General features: G+C 39.8%; 1 protein-coding gene across 1 annotated transcript; it reads left to right on the top strand.

Moving 5' to 3' along the window:
• The first annotated feature begins 6835 nt into the window (after window positions 1-6835).
• LOC112707506 (actin-related protein 7) lies at window positions 6836-23239 on the top strand. The gene is made up of 7 exons (XM_025759258.3): window positions 6836-7177; window positions 7336-7551; window positions 8609-8750; window positions 10022-10266; window positions 11579-11762; window positions 22073-22140; window positions 22760-23239. Exons 1-7 carry the CDS (start codon window positions 7100-7102, stop codon window positions 22910-22912), a joined length of 1086 nt encoding a protein of 361 aa, XP_025615043.1. The 5' UTR covers window positions 6836-7099; the 3' UTR covers window positions 22913-23239.
• The last annotated feature ends 1009 nt before the right edge of the window (window positions 23240-24248 follow it).

Raw genomic sequence — 24248 nt, 5'->3', positions numbered from 1 at the left:
CTTATATTTTTTCCAGTTATCTGTATTGCGGCATAAAGACCACTCTTTAAAGCATTCTCTTTTTATCTTTATCTTTTCTTGTATACTCGCATTCCACCACCAGGACTCCTTGTCTCTTGGTCCTATTTCTTTAGATTCGCCAAAACTTTCTTTCGCTGTTCTTCTAATAACTTCTGCCATCTCCCTCCACATCTCTTCCGCGCTTCCATTCCCATCCCACTTTGCCTCTTCTCCTACCCGTCTTAGGAAGCTTTTTTGTTCCTCACCTTTCATCCGCCACCACCTCGTCCTTGGGTTCTTCGTATGATGTCTTTTCCTCAACTTTTGCTCAACGCGAAAATCCATGACGAGCACCCTATGTTGTGTTGTCAAACTCTCTCCCGGAATAATTTTACAGTTAATGCAAAATTTCCGGTCGACTCTCCTCAACAAGAAGAAGTCGATTTGAGAGCTTGTCATGCCACTCTTATAGGTTATAAGATGTTCGTCTCTCTTTTTAAAACATGTATTTGCGATGAGAAGATCAAAGGTTGAGGAAAAGTCCAAAATAGTTTTACCCTCGGCATTGATCACCCCGAAACCATGGCCTCCGTGAATACTCCCATATCCAGTCACTTCTCTCCCAACATGGCCATTTAAATCTCCTCCTAAGAAAATCTTGTCTCCCAAAGGTATGCCTTGAACCAAACTCTCTAGATCCTCCCAAAACCTAATCTTGTATTGTTCGTCTGAACCCACTTGCGGTGCATAGGCGCTAATCACATGGAAAGCACCTCCCTCCACCACAAGTTTGATAGAGATAATCCAATCTCCCACCCTCTTAACATCCACTACGTCCTTCTTCCACTGCTTATCCACAATTATTCCAACCCCATTCCTATTCTTCACTTTTCCTGTATACCAAAGTTTGAAACCAGCAGTATCCAACTCCCTAGCCTTTGCACCAACCCATTTCGTTTCTTGTAGGCACATAATGTTAATCTTCCTCCTTGTCATGGTGTCTACCACCTCCATGGACTTTCCTGTTAGAGTGCCTATGTTCCATGTCCCAAATCTCAACCTTCTGTCGTTTCGACCTTTACCTTTTACTTTGTGAACTAGCTTATTTACCCTCGTCCGTTCACGAAAACGCGAGAACCCTTGCTCATTTAACACTACATCCGGGCACCGATGCAGCGGCTCTTGCTTTGACATCGTACTCGAGCCATACGGCGCGTTGCTTCCGGGCAACGACCTAGCTTTAGCGCAATAATATCTTTGATTCATGTCATGGGGGTTCGGCTATAATTTTATGTTGGTTGTCGAAGACCTACCACAACCCTCCTCCTTTATCCGGACTTGGGACCGGCTATGTACTGCTAGTGTAACATAGGCGGAGTTATATTTATAATAATAATTACTATCTATATTTATTTATTTTTTGTTTATTTTTTTTAATAAAAATTTTATATAATTTTATGTATTATCCAAGCACGGTAGTATAGACTAGTTTTTCTTTTTAAAAAAAAATGGTTTTAGTTAATTTTGGGTGGCCCATATTACTCTCAATACCATGAAAACCAAATGAGGAAAATGTTCAAGAAATCCTTCTGATCTGGATTCGCATTTCGCAAGAAGCATCTACACAGATCGAGACTTATAGCCTATAAGTTCCGTTCTAATCAGTTATTCCACGTGGCAATAACTTACAGGAAATTTCATTCATAAGATAAGATATCGCGTGGTCCTACCACCAATTCATCGTTTGCAATTGACATTCCATATATTCATTATGTGATCCAATTGCTTGCACGACAAGAAGATACAAGCTTAGGAGTTGAGGCACAGATATCCTTGTGGCAATGGCGTCAATCACCATGACAACCTCAATCGGCGGCGGCATGGTCCTCAGAAACCGGTGTCCGGCGGCAGTGCAGAGTAGGGTTGTTGTGGCAAATGCTGGCAGAGCAGTTGAAGGGGAAAAGATGATAGTGAGTTATGAGAGTGAGAAGGAGGGGAGCAACAGAAGGAGGGACGTGATGTTTGGTGTTGCGGCAGCCGCTGTTTGCTCCGTTGCGGGGATAGCAGTGGCAGAAGAAGAGCCTAAAAATGGTACCCCAGAAGCAAAGAAGAAATATGCCCCAATTTGTGTGACCATGCCCACGGCTAGAGTTTGTCACAAGTGAGGAGGGAGTTTTAGTGTTGCTTCACTTATGTTGATTTCATATCAGCTGTGTGTTCTAGTTGTTCATAAATGATAAAACAATAAACTTTGCCTTGTGCGTCCTCTCGGCCTAGAGCCTTAGACAGCATCCTCGATCAGTTTTTTTATTCTTGTTTTCTTTTTTAATTTTTTGGCTTTTCTTTTTGTTATTACTAGGATAATACCATAAAAAAATATTTGGTAACAAAAATAAAAGTTAATCAAAATTTATTTTATGTAATATTTATTAATTATTGTTAAAATTAATAAATATTAAATAAGATAAATTTGAACAGAATTTTTTTTATCTCCTTAACATTGTCGCATTCGATAATATTTTTTATTGTGCGTCGGTTTTAACAAAAACAACAAATATATTTATGATGAATTGAAACCTAAATAAATAAAGATTATGCTAGGTAATCAATGTATAATTACCTGCACCTACTCATTAAATGCATGGATATTGTAACGACCCAATTCCCAATACGTCATGATTATACTGGAAATCGAGTGTCACCAACTTATTTACGCAAAATTTTAACTATTTACTATTTATTAAGCCAATAATCGAATTAGCGCACTATTGAATTTTCGAAAAAACTTTTACTTTATAAAAAGATTTGCGAGTACAACTAATTAAACATATACAAGCCACAATAAGGAATCAAATAAAGCATACACAAGGCTAATATTATATATAAACATAACATATATCATAGATCATACATACATATAAAGGTACTATCATATATATCAGAAGTTAGCGTACAACCCTTCATATCTTGCTACTATATACATAATTAACACTTCGGGCCCTGGTCCATATAGGAAGCCCCTAAGTTAGCGCCTGAAATTAGCCTAGCCAGTATTTACAGCTCCTAATCTCTCGGTGGATCTATCCAAAAGTGAAAGACTAAACTAAAATTCCCACCCTAAACTAAAGGCGTCATCCAAAACTCGCTACCAGTTCTTACTGTTTCTGATCGATCATTGCAGCCAAAAGACGAGATCTATATCACCTTCATATTCTTCGCTAGGTCCTTGTATATATAGGAGTAATCTTAAGTAGAGTTCCTGTTTTCATCTGAAGGGGAAGAGCAGAGGTAAGAACTGGTGAGTTCTTAGTAGGGTTGGGGTGGTTAGTTAAGTCTGTTTTAATACTAAAGAACATAAAGAGAAACAAATACAACACATACACAATCACAGAAAACAGAATTCATAGAAGATATGCTCAAACAATCATGATGCATGTCTATCCCTAGCGCAGGTAATGAGCTCATCTGTCGATTTTGACCCGCTTCCGATGTAACTCATCAACCTTTATATGAGTTTGGTTTCCAGTGTCATAACCTTTGTAAGCAATCCTTGTCTTACAGGTGCGACTCTTTTGAGCCGATGTATGCAAACATAAACTCTGTAAAGCAACCTCTATCTTACAGGTGAGGCTCTCTCTAGCCAATGTATGTAGCGATAACTTCGGTAAGCAACTTCTGTCTTACAGGTGCGACTATCTCCTGAATTGGCCGATGTATCTCTGGAAAGCAAATCTCGGTGGACTCACCACTATATCTCTGCTCGTTTTCAACAGGTAAACAATCATCTCTGCTTCTCTCCTTTCCTTTTCATTCTTTTTTTCTTTTCTTTTCTATTCTTTGCTCTCTTGTGGCAGAAGTTCTTTAAATTCTTTTCTTTTCTTTTCTTTTCTTATCATTTGTTTAATTCCTTACTTTTAGCATAAAAAACTATCTTCACACTCTTCCCTCATCTTTTTCTAAATGTTTTATGAAGAGGGGATCATGAGATCCTTAACTTAGATTTGTCTTCCTAAAACTTTTAGAAAAAATTTGTCTGTTTACCACTTTTTGTTTTATTTTTCATAATATATACAATAATATTCTTATAAAATAATATATTAATAAATAATAATTTGTAATAACAATTTGTTCTAATGTAAATGAGTAATTTTGAACAAATATTTAAAATAATATTTATAATACTCTTAAAAATTATTTTATAAAACTTTATTTTTAAATTTTTATTAATTTCTTTTTAAATAATGAATTTTTTAATATTTTATTTTTGACTTTAATATTTTATAAAATTATATTTAAACCTTCACTTTATTTCATATTTATATATGTAACCTTGAACTTTTATAAAATATCTATTTTACTTCTAAACTTTATTTATTATCCAAAATACCCAAAAAATTTATATAATTATAATATTAAACTCAATCTTTTCATAAAAATATAAGTATATTTTCTCAAAAATAAATTTTTTGACTGATTATTCTCTTCATTAAGAACCAAAATCCTCTTTATTTTCTTTAAAAAAAAAATACATTTAAATCTTAATTCGTTTTTGAGTTTTACGGTTACCGATTTTTCACAGTTTTTAATTTAATTCTTCGGTCATTAAACTTCACCCATTTTATTCAAACACTAACAAAAAGACAGTGCCAAATCAATCTCATTATCACAGTTTGGGCAGTATAAATATGACCAGATCATAAGCTTAATCACATATAACAATATATCAACCAAATTCAATATAAAGTCAATCAAACTTCATCAATAATCAATTACAACAATCATTCATTTATTCAACACAAATTTAATTGGTGAGAATTTATCGAACTCTACCTCCGTACAAAATTAAAATATTTGAAATTTTAGAGAAACTTTCTAACCGAGCTGTCAAAGAAGAAAACGTTTGAAATCGTCTGTGATTTTTATAATTCCAGTTAGTCGAACTCAAAAAATAGAAAAATTATGTTACCATCGATTTTCACTAATAAAAAATAATGCCAACACATAAAACAGAAGAATACACAAATTTTAGCTGAATTAAATTTTTTTTAGAGTTACGAATCGTAAAAAACCGTAAAGAAAAACTTCACGATTTCATGACCTCACGTCTCACTCTCTCTCGGCTTTTCTTTCCCTTGTTTTCTTTATCATAGGTTCGGTGAATGAAGAAAAAATATGTGGTTAAGATAATATAATTAATGAAAGGAGACATGTGTTATGATTTAAGGACCGTGTGTGGTAAATGAATGATTTGGTGTCACAAATCTTTCTTTTCTTCCTAAGTACAAATTCGGTTACCATGATGAATTGGAGAAGATATTTATTTGATGGAAGAATGACTTGTCAAAACAAGGTTAAATGTCATGATAAATGAATATATATATATATATAGAGTAATGCATAAGTCACGTTTGGCTTTACTTCTATAAAGTTAAATAATATATAATAATATATATATATAGTAATGCATAAGTCACGTTTGGCTTTACTTCTATAAAGTTGAATAATATGTAATAATAATAATAGTATATATAAAGTTAAATATATATTGATTATTAATATAAATGACATTCCTAACTTAAGAATTAAAAGATATTTGATGAAACATTAATAATTCTAAACTTATCAAAAAATACTAATAATTATTTATATCGACAAAAATCAAATTTGATAATAATATTAATATTATTATCTAGACCCTATTATAATTAGAGCAAGTAAAATAAATAAATAAGATAATAATAAAATTATATTATCATCTATTTTATTTCGGAGTTCAAAATCGACTTGTCATAATAAAACTAATCGCTTTAAAATATTATTTAAAAAAAACTCGCATTAGTCAAAAAATAAAGTTATTACAAAAGGACAGGACAGTGGACGAAGTGGGAAACGTAACAACAGAGAGAAAAATAGACACGACGACAGAGTTACAGAAAGGGACGTCGCAAATAGAGAGCACGACGCGGTGAAGGTGATGACACCGTGAGGTGTGACGATGCGGTTGCAGGCAGGTTGGATGGAGTATGGAAAGTGTTAGGAATCTTTGAATTGAAGAAGGGTTATGTAAATGAGAATTAGGAGTTTTGGGTTTATGTATGAAATGACTAAAAAACATATATGAAAAATAAACTATTAAGAACAATTCAGTAAATTTATGAATTTCGGAGATTAGCAAGGACAAGCAGGGATCTCCGCTCGGATCTTCGCGCCTGCCTCAAAGAAATTTTGTCTCTCATCACCATTTTTGTAGAAAAATTTTTCACAGTCGAATCTCCATTTATAGCCGTCCCCACATAAATTTTCGCATCTCAAAAAGTTTTACCATCCCTAAAAAGGGTATTAGTAATAGCAAGAAGAAATTACAACGTTTGATTTTATTTTTTTAATTTAAATTATATCATGTCTAAATTTTATTTTAGTAAAAAATTTTGTAATTCAAAAATTCTAAATTGTTAAAGTTTTTTATAAATGATAACTTTTATTTTTTAAATATTATAAAATTTTTAAAATTTGAAATTTAAATTGAAAATAAATATATCTAATTCAATATAAATCATAATAAAATATATTAATTTTATTTTTTAAATTAATTTAAATTGTATTATAAATACCTTCTTATTATTTTGAGAAAATTATATTTTTATTGATACAAATATCCATACCAAAAAAAAAACGAGGATATGAATTTTTTTTTTAACAAATTACATATATGCCTTTTGCAAATTAAACGTGACCTTTTATTTACAATGTCAATGAAATATATAAAAAATATTTTTCGCGATTCCATGAGATGTGTAATACAATATCTAGACTAAATATTTTTTTAAATGGTGTATATTGGTAAATAAAATATTTAATTTATTTATTTATAAAAAAATCTTACCAAGCTTTCTAAGTTTCATGGAAAGCCTGGCCAATCATAAAGTCGCAGATTTCAAATATACGCCCGCTAATTCCATTACTCAAACTCTTCTTCTTGTTTGTTCTTTTCAGCTGCAACTTACTCACCTGCTACAACTCAATCCAGTTCTACTGCTACATCTCCTTTCATAAAATCCAAAACTAGGGTTAGGGTTTTCATTTTCGGTACTAGACGGTCATGGAGGCCGCAGTGATCGATGCCGGCTCAATGCTCCTCAAGGCCGGTTTCGCAGTTCCCGATCAACCTCCTGCATTGGTATCCAGTTCTTCCCTTCTTCTTCGTTTTCTTTCAACTTTCATTTCTCCAAATATGAAAGGAAAAAAAAAAAAAACAAATGGTGCTGAAATGCTGAATTTATTGATACAACAATTTGCGCGGCTAATTGTTCTTGTTTTTGGGTATATATGAATCAGATAATTCCCACACAGATGAAGCGAATGCTTGATGATGGGTCAGGAAATGATAATCCAGCAGTAGATGACTTTGCGGTTGATCCGGTGGTGAGAGGTTTTGTAAGTGATTGGGATGCCATGGAGGATTTGTTGCATTATGTATTGTACACTGGGCTTGGATGGGAAATGGGAAATGAAGGCCAGATACTATTTACAGATCCACTTTGTACCCCAAAGGTTTGGATTTTTATGTTTGCAATGTTTGTATTTGATTATTTTTTATGATACAATTGTGTTTTCCCTGGAACTCTGGAAATCATTCTTAGTTTCTGGTTATAATTTGTATTTATCATGAAATAGGCTAGTCCAAACACACATATGCCCTTCTTTTTTGAAATTAATAAAGGGTCCATTAAAATGAGCTTGTTATTCAGCTTATTTAGTATGGCCTAAGTACCTGCAAAGAGTCTTTCGTCCTGTTTGGTAAGCTCATTGAAGCGGCTTCTGAAATTCAAATAAGCTGCTTCAGGCATATTTGTGTTCGCTATGAATGAAAAGGCATGTGAAGTCGACCCTTTGCAAGAGTTAGAAACAGCTTTGGCCATAGCCATTTTTATAATATGAAGCAATTGACTTTATTGATTGGTTGAAATGCTCTTCCTACATAAGCATTTTGTGAAGTAACTATGTGTACACTATACAGCTTTTAGATTCTACATCTCATTTAGCAAGCTCTTCTGAATCAGTATGTAAGTTGTCAGCGTTGCCATTTTGGAGTGTATATGTCTTAGCAATATTCCACCATTTTTCCCTGCATATTTTTACACAAATCTGTTTTCTCCCTTACTTTACGTATTCCTTAGTTACACTGAGCCAGCGGTAGACACTTTGCTACCGGCTATCAATATTAGATATTCACCTTAATCCAGCCCACAGATATCCCTTTCCATGGCACTGATAACTAAGGCTCTGATACCATTGTAAGTAGCTAAGGAAGTGGGAAACCACATCTTAAAAGCTAGCTATTAAGGTGGAAGAACTACTCTCCTCTCCTTAAATACAAGATGTGGGACTTTGAGCACCCTATAATACCCAAGTCCCCAAGACGTTCTTAATGCCCATTTGCATGCCTAAGTTTTTTTCGAGGCGGACTTGTCCCTTTCTTATCCTTCTACATACTATGTTGTCTGCATGTTATCTGATCTTGACAATGAAACTTGGAGCAACAATTAATAGCCTTCTTTTCTTGTGTACACACCTGTCAATAACATCTGTATATATCATTGTTTTCCAGGCTAACAAAGAACAGTTAGTGCAACTAATGTTTGAAACATTCAACATATCAGGGTTTTATGCATCGGAACAGGCAGTGTTGTCGCTATATGCTGTGGGACGTATCTCTGGATGCACAGTTGATATTGGTCATGGAAAAATAGGTATCTTTGTCTGAAGTAATGGAACACAATTTAATATTTGCTTGAATTCTCTAAATAAAATGTTTTTTTTTTAATTTTTTAATTTTTATTTTTTATCTACATGCAATGAGTCAAGTTCTGCATTTTTGTTTCTGAAAATATGTTTATCTATTACATCTAGGGATCTGTAGGCAATAATCTTAAGTTGTGGCTATGTTTTTTAATATGACCATGGAGTAAGGCAGTAAAAGAGAAATTTAGTTACTTTATCATGCTTTAGTGATAAAATAAAATACTGCAAACTTGCAGAGTTTGTGCGTCAGTGCGTTTGCTTTAAAATGTTTGACCTAAAATTTTGTCCCTTGCTTATCATTGCATATTCATTTTTCATTGCCTCTATGTGCCTTCTATTTAGTTTTCACTTCTGGTTTAAGATTATCTGCATAACTAGGTGGAAAGATTTAGACACTTCTGTTTCTAGTCAGCGTAACTGGAGTTTGGTAGTCTTCCTATGTCAGTCCATGTTTAGTCTGTAGTTTCTCTAGTGGAATCATGGTATTTAACGAGAGAGGGGGTGTGGATTTATGTTGTAGTTAACTTGACTGACATGTATAATTATATTTCAACTATTATATTTGGTAAATGTAAATAAGAAAATTTAATAAATTTTTTTTTCTCAAAAAGAAAAATATATCATCATCAAGGTTAGTATATTTCCCTTGCCTTTTCTTTCGGCGGTAATTTCTATTTATCAAACCTAAATTACAAATACAAGGTTACATTTACAGATATGCTGTTAACGATTAATTAGTTAATTTATGACTACCAATACATGCTGAGAACTGGGAAATAAATACTACCTTTGTTTGGACATAACTGACTAATTTTTTTTTTTCAAATGAAATTATCCAATTGAAAAATTTGAAAATATTTAATACTTTCCCCCTCTTATTTATCTCCCAATTAAAAGGATGGGCGTAAGTGAAAACAGATCATTCAAGAAGAAAGAGAACTCAGTAAGGGTAATTTTGTAAAGCAAACCTAAATTTCTCTAGGATTGACGTTTTGAATCATCTCCTAAATCTATGAGTATATTTAAGACATGACAGTTTTTATCAAATGAATGAAGTAGCTTTTCAATGTTTGGTTTGAAAAGGATATCTATGTTGAACTTTGGGGCTGTCAAAGTACATAATTAGTGTCCACGTGTTTCTTTTCCAATTTTAACTTTGCTCTTGGTTGTACTAGATTACTGGTTAAGTGAAACTTAATCCTCTTGGTTCGGTAACCAGATATTGCACCAGTAATTGAAGGTGCTGTTAACCACATTGCCTCAAGAAGATTTGAGTTTGGAGGTACTGATCTAACCAATTTCCTGGCACAAGAACTTGGCAAATCCAATCCACTAGTCAATATCAGCTTGTCTGATGTTGAGAAAATAAAACAACAATACTCGTGTTGTGCTGAAGATGAATTAGCTTATCAGAAGACCCGGAATTCTTGCCCTGAGGAGAAACATACCCTTCCTGATGGACAGGTCTGCCTTTTGGTTCCTCTATCTAAATTCTAAAAGTTATGGCTTATGGTTCTTGCTGATTTACTTAACAATGAACTTAAGTTTGGTCAAATTCTTCAATCAAATTTATACTGTTTTAGAGCTGACTTTGAAGTATGAGTTAATAGTAGGATGCAAACAAAAATGAAAGGAATGGTGGGGTGAGGAACCAATATGTAGAGAGCAGGGCTTTCCTTGATTTACACAAAGCTTGTGGATGGGAGAGTAGGTAGATAACATTTGTTACCATGGAATATATTTTGTTTTAATGCCTTGGAAACTTTGAATTACATCATTTTGGCCAGTGATATGGAGTTTTATTCTTTTGTGATGTATATAGTAACCAGAGTTTTTGAGGTGTCCCATTTCAAGTTCTCTCCAAGCTGTGTTATAAAAGGCTGTTTGAATTTTTAACATAGCTAAGCTGTGATTGGAGGAATATCAAGAAAAGGCCATGTTAAATGGGATTTATTTCAAGACTCACAACAATAGAGTTAATTGATTATAGTTATTTTAAGCTTCGATGGGGATATAGCCAATAATATGCCTCAAGGTTTTGGGCGAATGATGTTTACATGGTATTATAGCTTTATAACAAATTGGTCTGAGGTTTAATCAGTGTTGCTCCTATTCTTCTAAATAAATTAAATTTTAGCATGTCATAAAGTGAGCATGCAACCGGTTTATTGTTTATTCTTAAGCTCAATAAATTCTTAGGGAATGTGGGCACAGTATCAGATATGAGACCATTTGTGCATGTATCTTACCTAATAGCTTTGGCGTTTAGGAAAGATGGTTCATCACATGCTTCTATTTTCAATGATTGAAATGTTAAACTTCTGTAAGCCAAAGATTATCATTTCATAATCATGAAGAGTATCATAGATTTATTGAGAAGAAAATAAATTGTAAATTGCTTCAGTATAGATCTATTTCTTCTTTACGTGACAGTTATTTAATATGGATTAGTATTTTTCACTCAAATATTTGATGGTTTGTAAAGAATTTATTTGAGCATGTATTGCAAGTAGTTGGTTTCCTCAATACATTTTTCATATTATGAATCATCACAGAGAATGGTCAGAAAGGCCATGGATTTCTAGTGCCATAGATGTGATTTAATTCTTTCTCCAGCACCCAGTTTATGGAGCCAAATTGGTCACCGGTCTCCACTCCCCAGCCCAGCCTCAGCCTACGACTTTCTCCTTTCTTTTTTCTTAACTCTGCTTTAACCATGTGTCTTCTATAATTTATGAATTATGACTTAATAATCTAACAGCTGAATTATGTTTAGGTGATAACAATTGGAAGAGAAAGATATACTGTTGGTGAAGCTTTATTCCAGCCATGTCTATTGGGTTTGGAGGCTCATGGCATTGTTGACCAGCTTGTTCGAACTATTTCAACTGTGTCATCTGATAATCATCGGCAACTCCTGGAAAATACTGTGGTCTGTGGTGGCACTTCTTCTATGACTGGTATATTATTATTTCCCTTAGTCTCAGCTACTATTTTGACCTGCTATATTTTTTATTCTTTCTCCTATTTAAATAATAATTGGCAGATCTTTGGTCTATGTTTAAAATGTTGGAATCACTGAATTTTCTGCTTTCTGAGTATCAGGGTGCCATGTTTCTTTTTGATGTTGGAATGTGGTTCAACAATTTTACTTTGTTATATTGGATTATGGTACAACTGAATATTGGTCCATTATATCCTCTTGTCCACTTCCAACCTTGATATCAACAAAAGAATTAAACTTATGAAATGAGGCATTTTAAATTTGGAATAATTGCTAAGGCATGATTATACATGTTATTTATTATTTAATTTCATTTTAATATTTGAATTGACAGATAGGATTATATGATTTTAAATTCTTTATTTTTGATAAAAGAACATTGTTAAGACAATGACAAGAAAAAGGGAGATAAGAAAAATCCTTGTTAGAAACATAGTGTTACGGCCTGGCCCAGGCCACTTGCGGGTCAACCCGACCCGAGCGGTCGGGCACATGCAGCTCACTACGTGATCCGGACACGCGTCCCTGACAGCTCTCCATTGCAGCTGTGAGGAAGCTTCGAGGAAGGTGGGCCTGTCCTTGTAGGGCCCACCTCTGACACGGTATAAATAGGGAAGGACCTGCCCTTCCCCGCAGGTACGTCACTTTTTCCACCTATCATATTCCCCGCCTGCACACTAGCTGACTTGAGCGTCGGAGTGTCTTTGCAGGTAGTACCCCCCTCTTTCCTTCCACAGCGAGAGCTCGGCTACCCGACAGGTCCAAAACCCAGCACGACCGTGGTTGAAGCGTTATCACCCCCTCAAATAACCACTAAACCTGTCCAGCAACCGACAACCGAACATTGGCGCTGTCTGTGGGGATTGCCTAGATGGACGTTGTGCCGGGCCCCGGAGACCAAGGCCGAGGAGCCGGAGCGGAAGGGGCGGCCTCCGTTGCCTCACTAAGAGGACGGCGAAGGTCCCCCCGACAACACACCGAACCGCACACGAGGACGCGACCCTTCGGGGGAACGGGCGGCGACAGCGCCATAATAATGCAGGAGCTACGTCACAGGGTCCAGAACCTGGAGCGGCAACTGGCCGACCAGGAGCGCGACGGACGAACCACCGATCCCAGCTACACCCCATCCCCTGAAAGCCAAGAGAGAGACTCCCACCGAAGCCGTCTGCGACGCGCCTCCGCATCCCGAACGGAAGCGGAGAGCACCTGTGAAGAGTCCCCCATCCCGAGAAGACGAAATGACACGATCATCTACTCCCGAGGCAAGGAAATGCGCCGCACAACACGAGATCGTGAAGACGGGGAAGGGAGGTCCGAGAGGAAACGGCAACCCGTGATAATGGGCGCCACCCCATTCCACCGATCCATCCTCGAAGTCCGGTTGCCGAAGCACTTCGACAAACCAACGGACATGAGGTATGATGGAACTCAAGACCCTCTAGAACACCTCACGGCCTTTGAAGCAAGGATAAATCTAGAGGGAATAGGGGACAAGGTGAGGTGCCGAGCCTTCCCGGTAACCCTGGCAGGACCCGCGATCAGATGGTTTAACGGTCTCCCGCAAGGGTCCATCTACGGATTTTCGGATATCAGTCGTGCATTCCTGGCCCAGTTTATAACACGAATAGCGAAGGCAAAGCACCCGATCAACCTTCTGGGGGTAACCCAGAGATAGGGAGAGCCGAGCAGAAAATACCTGGATCGGTTCAACGACGAATGCTTGGAAATCGACGGCCTAACCGATTCGGTGGCCAGCCTTTGCCTGACGAACGGCCTCTTGAACGAGAACTTTCGAAAACACCTTACCACGAAACCAGTTTGGACGATGCACGAGATCCAAACGGTAGCCAAGGAGTATATAAACGATGAGGAAGTCAGCCAAGTCGTGGCTGCCCATAAACGGCAGTCCGGCTACAGCCAACCTCGGCAACAAGGTAACGGAGAAAGACTAAAGGAACAAGCCAGGGAAGGAGCTCCAAGCAAGGCACCCAGGCCATTCCCCCGGGTCGGGAAATTCACCAACTACACTCCGCTCACTCTTCCCATCATGGAAGTTTATCAGCAAATAGCCGAGAAAGGAATCCTACCGAAGCCCCGACCACTCAAGGACCGTACGGGAGGAAACAAGAACTTCTATTGTGACTACCACAAAGGCTATGGTCACCAAACACAGGACTGCTTTGACCTGAAGGATGCACTAGAACAAGCAATAAGGGAAGGTAAGCTAGCAGAATACTCTCATCTTATCAGGGAGCCGAGGAGGCGTTATCGCGATCAAGACGAAGAAGGAAAAACCCGTTCGGCAAAGCGGCGACAAGAGCCAGAAGACAGAGATCACGGCCTCGGCGTGATAAACGTGGTGACGGCCAAAAACGCCGCGCCGAGGTCACGATCGGTGCACAAAAAAGATGCTAAGGTCTTGGCGGTCTCCTCCTCGGTGCAAAACTCTAAGAAGCCCCCTCCATTTCTTTCGGCCCGGAAGACCAATGGTTCGACGACGCCCCAGAAAACCCACCCATGGTCATCACGGCCAGAGTTGGAACCGGCCTCGTCAGACGAATCCTTGTCGACACGGGGGCTGACTCGAACATCATGTTCCGCAACGTATTTGACGCACTAGGACTAAGGGACGCCGACCTGACGACTCACCAGCACGGGGTCGTTGGATTGGGCGACCACTTCATCAAACCTGATGGAATAATATCCCTGCCGATCTCAGTGGGACAGACTCAAGGCCGAAGATCGGCGATGGCCGAGTTCGTGATCCTCTGAGATTCCACCGCCTACAATATCATCTTGGGAAGCAAGACGATTAACGATGTTGAAGCGATAATCAACACGAAGCTGCTAGTCATGAAGTTCGTTACCGATGACGGATCTATAGGGTCCATAAGAGGAGACCTTGAGACGGCAGTCGCTTGCGACAACGCCAGCCTCTCCCTAAGGAAGAAATCCAAAGAGGCGTCCGGCGTGTTCCTAGCTGACCTGGACGCTAGAGTAGACGACAAACCCAAACCGGAACCAGAAGGGGACCTGGAAAAATTCAGGATCGGTGACACGGAGGAAAAGTTCACGTTCATCAACAAGAATATCCCGCATGAGTTGAAGGAGCCCTTGGTCGAAATGATAAGGGCCAATAGGGATTTGTTTGCCTGGACACCGGCCGACATGCCGGGCATAGACCCCAAAATTATGTCACACCACCTGGCCGTCAAGTCGGAAGCACGCCCGGTAGCCCAACGAAGGAGAAAGATGTCGTGGGAGAGGGCGGAGGAGGTGGCCAGGCAGACGGCCAGCCTCCTAGAAGCAGACTTCATACGAGAAGTAGACTACTCGACATGGCTCTCGAATGTAGTTCTAGTAAAAAAGCACAACGACAAATGGAAAATGTGCGTAGACTACTCTGACCTTAACAAGGCATGCCCTAAAGACTACTTCCCACTCCCTAACATAGACGCGCTCGTCGATGCTGTGGCGGGCTACTGTTATCTGAGCTTCATGGACGCCTACTCCGGCTACAACCAGATACCGATGCACCGTCCAAACGAAGATATGACAGCATTCATAACGCCGGGGGGAACCTTCTGTTATAAGGTAATGCCATTCGGCCTAAAAAACGCAGGGGCAACATATCAAAGGCTGATGAACAGGATATTCCACGACCTCATAGGCAAGACAGTGAAAGTCTATGTGGACGACATCCTCGCGAAAACAACGCGACCCGACGACCTTTTGAATGACCTGGCAAGCGTATTCGCGTCTCTCCGACGACACGGCATGAGGCTGAATCCCCTCAAATGTGCCTTCGCCATGGAAGTTGGAAAGTTCCTAGGATTCATGATAACTCAGAGAGGGGTAGAAGCCAACCCAGAGAAATGCCAAGCGATACTCCAGATGAAGAGCCCAGGTTGTATCAAAGACGTCCAAAGGTTGGCAGGGCGGCTGACCTCGTTATCCCGGTTTCTCGGGGCGTCGGCAACAAAGGCTCTGCCGTTCTTTAACCTAATGAAAAAAGGGATAGTGTTCGAATGGACACCCGCATGCGAGGAAGACTTTAAGCACTTCAAGAAAATCCTGGTGGCACCCCCCGTGCTCGGGAAGCTAAAGGAAGGGGAGCCGTTATACCTATACCTCGCCATAACAGGAGAAGCCCTGGCCGCAGTCCTAGTGCGAGAAGAAGGGAGGGCCCAACAACCACTCTACTTCGTGAGCAGAGCCCTGCAAGGGGCAGAATTAAGGTACAGCAAACTGGAAAAGCTAGCTCTAGCACTCTTGACCTCTTCACGGAGGTTAAAGCAATACTTCCAAGGTCACCAGGTTGTCGTAAGAACGGACCAGGGAATCCGACAAGTACTTCAAAAACCCGATTTGGCAGGAAGGATGATGACTTGGTCCATTGAACTTTCCCAATAAGACATACGATACGAACCCCGACAAGCCATCAAGGCGCAGGTGATGACAGATTTTTTAGTAGAAGTAATGGGAGACCCAACCGAAGAAATGAGCACACGGTGGAAGCTCCATGTGGACGGAGCCTCCAACCAGACGTCCGGGGGCGCCGGGATCATCCTGGAAAGCCCGGTTGGAGTCGTATACGAGCAGTCGATCAGGTTCGAATTCCCCGTTTCGAACAACCAGGCAGAATACGAAGCCCTCATAGGGGGCTTAACCCTAGCAGCGGAAGTCGGAGCAACAAGGCTGGAAATATGCAGCGATTCGCAGGTCGTCACCTCCCAGGTAAACGAGAGCTATCAAGCCAGAGACTCATTATTACAAAAGTACTTGGAAAAAGTCAAGAACTTAAGTCAAAAGTTTGAGGAGGTCACAGTCCACGACGTGCCCAGAGAAAGGAACACACGGGCAGATCTCCTATCAAAATTGGCCTGCACAAAACCGGTAGAAGGCAACCGGTCTCTCATCCAAGGCATGACGAGGGAGCCGGCGGTCACCCTGCATCTGTCAAGGCTGGGCTCTTCATGGCTAGACCCCATCATCAGCTTCCTAGAAAGTGGCAAACTCCCTAACGATGAAAAGGATGCTGCGAAACTGAGAAGGGAAGCAGCCATTGATTACTACACCAAATGGATAGAAGCCGAGCCGCTGGCCAGCATATCCTCATCCAACTGTAAGAAATTTATGTGGAGGCAGGTGATAACGCGATTCGGGATTCCAGAAGTCGTTATCTCGGACAACGGCACGCAGTTTACCGACAAGAAGTTCACGGAATTCCTCACCGGCCTGGGTATAAGACAGAAGTTCTCCTCGGTAGAGCACCCTCAGACAAACAGACAGGTGGAATCCGCGAACAAGATTATTCTGTTAGGGCTGAAGAAGCGATTGGATAATAAAAAAGGTGCTTGGGCCGACGAACTAGCCTCGGTCCTCTGGTCTTACCGAACAACCTAACAGTCCTCCACTAAGGAGACTCCATTCCAACTGACGTATGGGTTAGATGCGGTATTACCCGTGGAGATCGGGGAACCGAGCCCCCAGCTACTTTTGAAAGGAGTGGAGGAAGCCGTAGAGAAGGACCTAATAGATGAAGCAAGAGAAATGGCCCATTTGACGGAAACAGCGCTGAAACAAAGAATGGCCTTGCGCTACAACACCAAAGTGCTCAAAAGGGAGTTCGAACCGAACGATCTCGTCCTAAGGCGTAACGACATCGGCTTACCGATCCCTGGAGTAGGCAAGCTGGCGGCAAACTGGGAAGGCCCCCTATAGAATAAAAAAGGTGATGGGCAAAGGTGCTTTCAAGTTAGAAAGGCTCAATGGCAAGGAAGTCCCAAGAACATGGAACGCGGACAACCTGAGAAGATTCTACTCCTAGCGCATGAGGCGACATACCGACCAATCGAGCTAAGTATTAATTCGCAGATTTGTACGTTTCGTTATGTCCTATGCGCCTTTTATGCAATTACCGAATAAGATATACTTGTGCAAATTTTCTCTCTTTTGTTTTGTTCGCCTTTTCTGGACAACCCACTACTCAAGCGAATTCATAACAACTCGACAACGATGCGCGGCCCCGGGACTGATCACCCCGGGAGCCCATCAACTACCACAATAGCAAAACGGCTACGCTAAAAAGCCACGACCCGGAATATCATCAACACGGCAAAATGAACAACAGCCACAAGTCAATAACGGTTAATATAAACGATAACACGACCAGGCAAATAAGAAAGTATTAACTACAATAAAACACGCAAGCAACACAAAGAGTCAATTGTTCACCAAAGCCAAAACAAAACGGCTGAACCAAAAGTTTTACAACAGAAAAAGAGAGTTCACTTCTTGGGTACGTCAACAATTTTACCATCCTTGATCATCTTGAAGACACCAATCGCCGACGTGTCAAAGTCAGGAGCAACAACTTTGACCTGAGCTTTAAGGGCCTCCTCGGTTGCCAGGATCGCACCTTTCCCCTGCTTGACGACGTCTTTATACTTTATCATTAACGCTGTCAGTTCATCCTCCACAGCTTGCTTCTCCTTCTCCATCTCGGCCACCCGTTTCTGTGCCGCGCCAACCTGACTCTCTAAAGTCATTTTGCGCTCGACAAGACGTGAAAGCGTGGCGTCCGACTCTTCCAACTTCTTCTTAGCCCTAGTAACAGGACATATTAGCCTTCCCAGCAGATTCCAACCTCCTACGAAGGGATTCCATCCCGGACAGTTCGAACTCGGCTTTCCGAGCTATCACTGCACCACGCAAGAGGGTACGATACATCCACCTTGCCTGCCCGGCAAGGGATGACTCATGAAAATGCTCTTCAGTACCAGGAATCAGCTGAGAATCTATAAAGTTCCCGGCATCGAAATTCCTCTCCATAACGGTAAGAACCCCCTCAGGACTGGACGACGCCTTCCTCTTCCTTTTGAGGCTAGGGACCTCCTCCACCTCGTCATCGGCATCCGGGTTAGACGTCGAACCCCCAGTGCCGATCACCTCGCGGAAGGGGGAAACGTGAACCGCCTTGTCACCTTCGATCGAGGCACCCTGAGCCGAGGTGCCGGTCTCGTCGACCACAGCCCCTTGCTCGGAATCGGCCTTGTCTTCCGGGGGAGCAGCAGATTTCTCATTACCTCCCTCGTTGTCACTCGCACACAGGAAGGTTTGGAACAAGTTAGGGAGACCTGTTATCTCGGCAGTCATTCCCACTGTAAAAAGAAAAAGAAGTCGGTTAGTCACAATGAGTTATTAAGAAGAGTAAGAAGCTAAGAGACAAAGTAAGCAAAGATTCCTCACAGATATAGTTCCGACCGGCCTCCCGGTCACCCATGAGGAGGTGAGGATTCACATGATTCCTCCCAAAGACTGCGAGCAACACATCGGCAATCCTCCGGTCCACCGCAGACATGCCCTTATAGGACACTTTAACAAAGGCGTTGGACCCTGCCCCGAAGCTCCAATAGGTCGGGATGAGGCGTGCCCCCTCTAATGACAACCAAAAGGGATGACGACCTTTGACCGGGCGGACCTTGAAATATTTATCCTTAAACCCATGGTAGGAGTCCTCAAACAGACCAAAAATCCTCCGACCTTGGGCAGACCGGAAGGACATGAATCCCTTCTTATGTTTCCCTTCCTTCGAAGGGTTTGTAAGATTGAAAAAGAAAAGAAAAATATCTACAGACACCGGCAGCTCGAGATATTCACAAACCATCTCGAAACAGCGGATTGAAGCCCAGCTGTTCGGATGCAACTGCGACGGCGCCACGGAAATCCGACCTAGAAGCGCCATTTGGAAGGCGGAAAACGGAATACGGACTCCCACTTGAGTAAACATGGATTTGTAGAACCAAATCCAGTCGGCAACTCGGGGGGGCGTGGAAATTGAGCTCGTACAAGCGCTCATGAGGAACCGGGACGAAGACGTCGTAATTAGCCTCTTCGTCTGTCCCTCCGCATAAGTACTCATTCTGACGGAACTCGGTGAGCTCCTCCTCGCCCATTTGGTTGGGAGAATCCTTTACATCGGAAACAACCCAGGCGTAGGGGTCATACGCCGCGGGAGAAGGGGAAGCCCGGGAGGAGGTGCGAGCCATACCTACATGGGGGGACCATCCAGTCAGTCTAAGAGGTCGGGTGCTCGGAACGAATACAGAAGCTACCCCCACGCTACACCCTAAGGCTAAACACGATTAAAAACATAAAGGGTCCAAACAAAACCTACCCTGGAATGGTACCCCTCCCATAACACGTCTAACCAGCATCAAAAGGCCACATAACAACAAAAACCAAGCAAATACAAGCAACAAGCATGCAAGAACGAAGCCAAAAAAGAGGATTCAAGAACTACCTGAATTGGTTGTGAGAGCGAAGAAGGATGAAGGGAGGATGCACGAGGGCACTGCAACGACGCTCTGAAACTTTGGGGAGAGGATAGCAAGAAGATAGAAGAAACAGGAGTATGCAGAAAGTATAAAAGAAGAAGAAACGAAACTGATTGTTTAAAATTGCCTCCCAGGAAGCGCGAAAAACCTGGGGGCATAACAGTCTTTGCAAACAGGGTTTTTCACCCCATTATGAGCATTTAATGCTCAGTGCGAGGAACGAGGCGACGAAACGTTTGTTTGGGCAACCAAAGGACACGCGCATAGGGGGCATGTCCCTCCCACGAGCGGCCGACCTGACGAGGATGAATGAAACATGAAATAACACGCCATTGATAGCTCCCACGACTACCACTGGCGCGTGGGGGCGCTGTTACGGCCTGGCCCAGGCCACTTGCGGGTCAACCCGACCCATTGATGACCCGACCCGAGCGGTCGGGCACATGCAGCTCACTACGCGACCCGGACACGCGTCCCTGACAGCTCTCCATTGCAGCTGTGAGGAAGCTTCGAGGAAGGTGGGCCTGTCCTTGTAGGGCTCACCTCTGACACGGTATAAATAGGGAAGGACCTGCCCTTACCTGCAGGTACGTCACTTTTTCCACCTATCATATTCCCCGCCTGCACACTAGCTGACTTGAGCGTTGGAGTGTCTTTGCAGGTGGTACCCCCCTCTTTCCTTCCACAGCGAGAGCTCGGCTACCCGGCAAATCCAAACCCAGCACGACCGTGGTTGAAGCGTTATCACCCCCTCAAATAACCACTAGACCTGTCCGGCAACCGACAACCGAACACATAGCTATCAATCTTTCGACATGTTGAGAGGGAAAATCTTGTAAAATGATTATGAGCATTATACCAAGCAGAGGCCAATATCGTATTCTATAAAACTTGGTCATTTAATATCCATCATTGAAGATGCATGCGTTGCATTTTTTTCTTTTTTGTCTTATACATTAGCTTGTGGTCTTGTAAACTGGTCCACTTATATCTTTCTTCATCTTAATAAACTTCCTCTTTTGTCTCTACTTGTACTACTAGTGGACTGACGATTGCAAATGACTAGATTATGGTGTGCCACTACTGCTATAACAACGTTAACCTACTCTAGAGTTGGCTTTAATACACTGAGACCTCAATATTTTCGAATATACATTGCCATCTACTAGTACTTAATTTAGTTGTCACACCATAATATATCTTCTTTAGAGCCTTATGTAGTGAATGCATGTAAAAACGTGTCTAGATCTGTCTATCTTTAGATAAATAGAGGAGTGATATTTGAACACCAAAGTACTTTTTTTTTTTAATTTTTGTTTAAACTTTCGCAGAAAAAGTACTTATTTTATTTTGTGTCGTTTATTTGTGCTTCTAAAAAAAGGTAAAAGCAGAAAATAAGTAGTTTTTCAGAATTATTGAGAAGCAGGTATAACATAATATTACATTTTAAAAATATTAAATAATTAGTTATTTAAAACAAATTATTTAGTATATATTTTATATCCAAACATAAGCATGACAAGTTGACAACCTTTATTGTAACTTTATTAAAAAAAGTACTTATATATTTGTTATATCCAAATACTTTAACTACTTAAAAAGTACTTTTATAACTACATTCAAATACAAAATAATTTTCTAATTTTCTTTTTGCTTTTTGCTTTTAAAGAAGTATTTCTTCCAGCTGCACAACCAAATAAGCCCATAATATATTAAATAAACTATATTTTACTACTCGATTCTTCAGTGTTTTTTGATTCCGGTTTCTTCTTGCCAGCAAGTACACCACTGTTTTTTAATACATCAGTTTATTTAATTTGTTGATGGCAAATTGCTAGTCATCTACAGCAAGCTAATATCTTATTTATGAGAAACCTGTTGTTTTGCCTATTTGCTATGGCATGCTAATGTAGTATCGGTGCAGGGTTTGAAGAGAGATTTCAGAAGGAATCTAGCTTGAGTTCATCTGCTATTCGACCTATGCTGGTGAAGGTAAATCTCCTCCCCCCCGGTCTTCCCCTTATGCGAAGTACATAGTGCAACATGTCATGTAGGCATTATATATTTTTGGTAACTTTCCAACAGAAATACTAGGTTAATGTAACTTCACAATTTGGTGGTTGCTGCTTTTGTCTACAATTTGTTTTATTTGTTTCCTTTTACGAGTAACATGCACTCGGACCGGCGTAAGCATAGTTTTCCCTTATCTCAAGAAATAAGACTGGTGCTGATCTCTACACTTATTCATTGGGTCAGTTTGGATTGGCTTTTGAAAAAAGTACTTATTTTTTTCATTTTTTTAAAAAGATCTTTTTTTAAGAGACAAAAATTATTTCACATTTGGATAGGCTTTTTAAAAGGGTTTTTAAGTATTAAAAACGTCTTTTGCTTTTGCTTTTTTAATAAAAGTATTTTTTTTAAAAGACGTATCCAAATAGGTTTTAAATTGAATAAAAGTACTTTATTTTTTAAAAAAAAGTATTTTTTTCATTAAAAAAAGCCAATCCAAACTAGTACATTGTCATCCTATAACTGTACTTAGATAAGCTTTATCATTATTCATGTTCTAGTTTAATTTTTCACCTGGTGGGTAATCTCTGGCTTATTGCAGCCGCCGGAATACATGCCAGAAAATTTAACCATGTATTCTGCATGGGTGGGAGGGGCCATACTTGCCAAAGTAGTTTTTCCCCAAAATCAGCATGTAACTAAGGCAGACTATGACAAAACTGGACCTTCGGTGGTTCATCGGAAATGCTTCTAACAGAATTCATCTGCACGATTTCTTCAAATGGCCAGTTCCTAAGCACTTTTATTAGAGCATGTGGTAGGCCTCGATTAACTTTATATTCTAAATGCTTGTCTTGGTAGATGTCTAGCTGTTTTTGTGATTTAAAATATTGTGGTGGATCTCCATTAATCCAATCAATGTTTCCTTCCACCAATGTCCATGGTTAATGCTTTTGGTAGAAATTTATTTAGAGAAAATCATGTAAACACGTATGTCTGTGGCAATAGCAGGTTGCTTATCTTTGTAATCAGTAGAGCCCGAAAGGGATTATTCCGCCCTTGGTGACCTCTACTTTCTCCCTGTTCTCTACGCCTCTTCTATAGTAATTGGTAATTTTTATTTTCTTGTAATTTGCTATGCCCTGCTGATAATATTTTTTTGAATCCGGTAAAGAAAAAAAATGGTTAGATACACATTTAAAATCTACTAACATGAAAATGGCAAAGTACAAGCATGCCTAAGTAGAAACATTTTTTAGATCTTTTGTACTAGTCTCGACCCAAAATGAATGCCTAAGTAGAAACTGAAAAGGTTTAAAGTGGTGGTGATGTGTAAATGTGGGAGAGTGAAGAACTATAAAGTAGCTTCTTTCCCTTTGTATTGCATTTGTCATAATAAATCTGCTAGTGAATACAATAAAATATAATGATATTCTTTGTTGTAATGAAGTTTCATGTGCATGAAAGTGTTTAAAATTGAAAAAATTAACTGTCTTTGTTACAGTAGTCATGGATAAAATCCAGTCCCCTTGAAGTTTGTATAATGGAGAAATGGAGAATACATTCCAAACTCTGCACTCTAGCTTTCATACTCATTCGCAGTTACTATTTTTTCAGAGTTAAGAATACTTTATTTGTTTAGGTTGCAACATTAAAGATGAACAAAGAATGTTTATATGTTTTTCTAGTTTTATTTATGTCAAAAATGGGCCAATTTGTTTAAAAGGAAAAGTACATTTAACTATGAAGCAATGTTAAGGATACAATGCTTCTGCAAATGTCTTTTTTTTGTTTAATCTATTTATAAATTTAGCTTTACAGTATGCTTTTTTCCGCGAGATTTTAAAAAAAATAATTTTAAAAATGCTCTTAACTTTTTAGTTTGTTTTAATTTTGTCAATAACGTTTTAAATATTTTCAATTATACCCTTAAACATCAACACCATTAACTAATATATTGACTTAGCAATATGTGTCACTGAGCATGTCAACTATTGGTTGATGTGTCACATGTTAGTATAGAATTGTCATATCATATGTTTACTCAGCTAAAGGTATAATTGAAACCTATTGAAACGTTAGAGGTTTGA

This window comes from Arachis hypogaea, chromosome 8 (assembly GCF_003086295.3).
Source record: "Arachis hypogaea cultivar Tifrunner chromosome 8, arahy.Tifrunner.gnm2.J5K5, whole genome shotgun sequence".
Classification (NCBI taxonomy): domain Eukaryota; kingdom Viridiplantae; phylum Streptophyta; class Magnoliopsida; order Fabales; family Fabaceae; genus Arachis; species Arachis hypogaea.
Note: the sequence above shows the minus strand (reverse complement) of the source record. Positions and strands in the feature narration are given on the sequence as shown.